The sequence below is a fragment of the Engraulis encrasicolus genome, chromosome 7 (genome assembly GCF_034702125.1).
Source record: "Engraulis encrasicolus isolate BLACKSEA-1 chromosome 7, IST_EnEncr_1.0, whole genome shotgun sequence".
NCBI classification, from domain to species: domain Eukaryota; kingdom Metazoa; phylum Chordata; class Actinopteri; order Clupeiformes; family Engraulidae; genus Engraulis; species Engraulis encrasicolus.
In genome coordinates, this window is record NC_085863.1 from 31,457,107 (window position 1) to 31,459,606 (window position 2,500).

At 45.5% G+C, this 2,500-nt stretch overlaps 1 protein-coding gene across 1 annotated transcript in view; it reads left to right on the plus strand.

The window, feature by feature from the left end:
* robo3 (roundabout, axon guidance receptor, homolog 3 (Drosophila)) overlaps positions 1-2,500 on the plus strand; it is a 301,463-nt gene that overhangs the window by 283,926 nt on the left and 15,037 nt on the right. The window contains exon 23 of the mRNA XM_063203266.1: positions 335-436. Coding sequence (XP_063059336.1) covers positions 335-436 — 102 coding nt within the window. The remainder of the gene's footprint in view (positions 1-334; positions 437-2,500) is intronic.

A 2,500-nucleotide genomic window follows, 5' to 3' on the forward strand; every position in this document is an offset into this window, starting at 1 on the left:
TTTTATCCATGTGACGGACTTCTATAAGTGCTGATGCCATTTACACACATACACACACACACACACGCACATATATACGCACAAGCACACACACACACACACACACACACACACACACACACACACATATATACGCACATACACACACACACACACACACACACACACACACACACACACACACACACACACACACACACACACACACACACACACACACACACATGCCTTAGAGTTACCCCGGGTCTGGGCCAGCTCAGACAGGCTCTGCTCTAAGGGGTGAAGCTGAAAAATGTTCTGTAACAAAAAAAATACACGTGTGTCCATCTATCAGCCACCAGTCAACGGCCACTCTGACCCCCTCCCCCCGTGACGAGGGCCGACTCGGCCACGACATCCCCCGCCTACACCACCTGGATGCCCCTCCACACACACGGTAACGAGCCTCACACGCACGCACACACACACACACACACACACACACACACACACACACACACACACACACACACACACACACACACACACACACACACACACACACATATGCACATACACTAAGGGTTTCAGCACACACACACACAATAATGAAACCCAAACACACACACACACACAGTAAGGATCCTAACTGTAGAGACCAAACACATATCTGCACATTGTCACATTTCTACCTCACACACGTGACTGAGGGTCCCTGCACACATGGAGAACAACCGTGCACCAGGGTTCATGTTAGCCGGCTGTGGCCGGACATTGGCCGTTTGCATGCATGAATGACCGGCAAAATAAAATGTGGCCGGACAAAATGTCAGACAAATTTGACTGCAATCAGTCAGTAAATAATATTAGCTCATTTTAAATAGGCCTACTTAAAGTTACAAAACACCAGTAGGCCTAATATGAAACTGAACAAAGCTGAAAATATTTGAGAATAGCCTATGTAAATGAACTTGTCATAAACAGCACGCAATATTGCTTGCGCTCTCGTCCCCACCGTCGTTGTCCCCAATCACGTTATGCTTATAATCACTTGACTCACGCTGGCTGCTGTGCTGTCGAGGAACGATTCTGTTTTGTTGTAGGCTATTTTTACCAATATATCAGTGAACACAACAAAGGGCATTGCATTTGCGAAACCGTTTCATGCCCAGTTGCGAAGTCAAGCCTAACGGTTTGGGACTCAATGGCATGCGCAGCATCGCAGCATCAAATCACTTTCACTTTTACCTCTGCTGAAAAATGGTGGTGGATCTCCAAGTAGGCTACAGAGGGTCAAGTTAAATATTCCAGAGAACGATGGACTCGCGAGAAGTCCCAGTGAAAGTGCATGCAGGGCTTTATAACTGTTTTCATCACTGGCCAAAACGTGTAGCCCATAGAGCATCGTACGGAACGTGTCAATTCCATTACTTTCGAGAGCGCAGGAACACAACGCAATACAGTTCAAATTTCAGTAGCGTCGATACCATTACTGCACTATTACAGGCATCACCTCGTTACCCAATTTGAGTAGGGAAATCCTCTTCAGGTTTGCTGATAAAACACACTGTTTGAGTTGATAATTTAGGGATCTGCGCACAGCACGTTGGCTGGCTGTTTTTTTCTCTCTTTCAGTCCGAGCTCTCGAGTGTGTGAAAGAAAGCGCGCGTTTACTCCCCGGAGCGCACAAGCAGGGCTCTAAATTAACACCAGCCAACTGGCCAAATGTTAGTGAACTTAAAGTTTTGCTGGCAGAAAAGACCAATTTACTTCACTTTGACCCATTAGGGAGTGTGTGTTTGGCTATATGAGGGAAGGTCCGTTAGATATTTCAAATGTCCGGTATTCTGCAATACAGCCGGCCACTTGTCCGGCCAGTAAGAATTCTAGCGTGAACACTGCCGTGCACACGTGGGAATAGCCCATTCACATGGTAAGCAACCTTATACACACACAGTAAGGGTCTCCACACACTCACATTATATGTTAGAGCTGAAAAGCTTAAGGCGAGGCAACCTTGAGTTTTCATGATCAACTTGTCATGTGTTTTGTGTAGTATCCGGTGTATTGTAAGCGTACATTGTATAGTGATAGTATAGAGATAGCCATTTCGATCTGTGAGGCCCCCACACACCGTAAACGTCAGAGAAGTATTCATCACAATAGGGCAACCTTGAGTTTTCAATATCACCATACATGTGTATGCGTGATGTACATTGTGCATATGCATACTTACTGACAATGAGAGCCATTCCAATTTATTTCCAAGGCCAGGCGAAAAGTTCTGTTCAATAAAGAAAGGATGTGGCCCACTGGTACAGTAGCGACCCGGGTTCGATTCCGGCCCGAGGTTCATTCCCGAACCTTCCCCGTCTCTCTCCTCTCTCGTTTCCTGTCGCTCTCTAACTGTCCTGTCATAAATAAAGGCACAAAAGCCATAAAATAAAATCATAAATAATAATAAAATAAAATAAAGTAAGGATGTAAATGAATATACACGACACTGTCAGTGTCTGTCAGT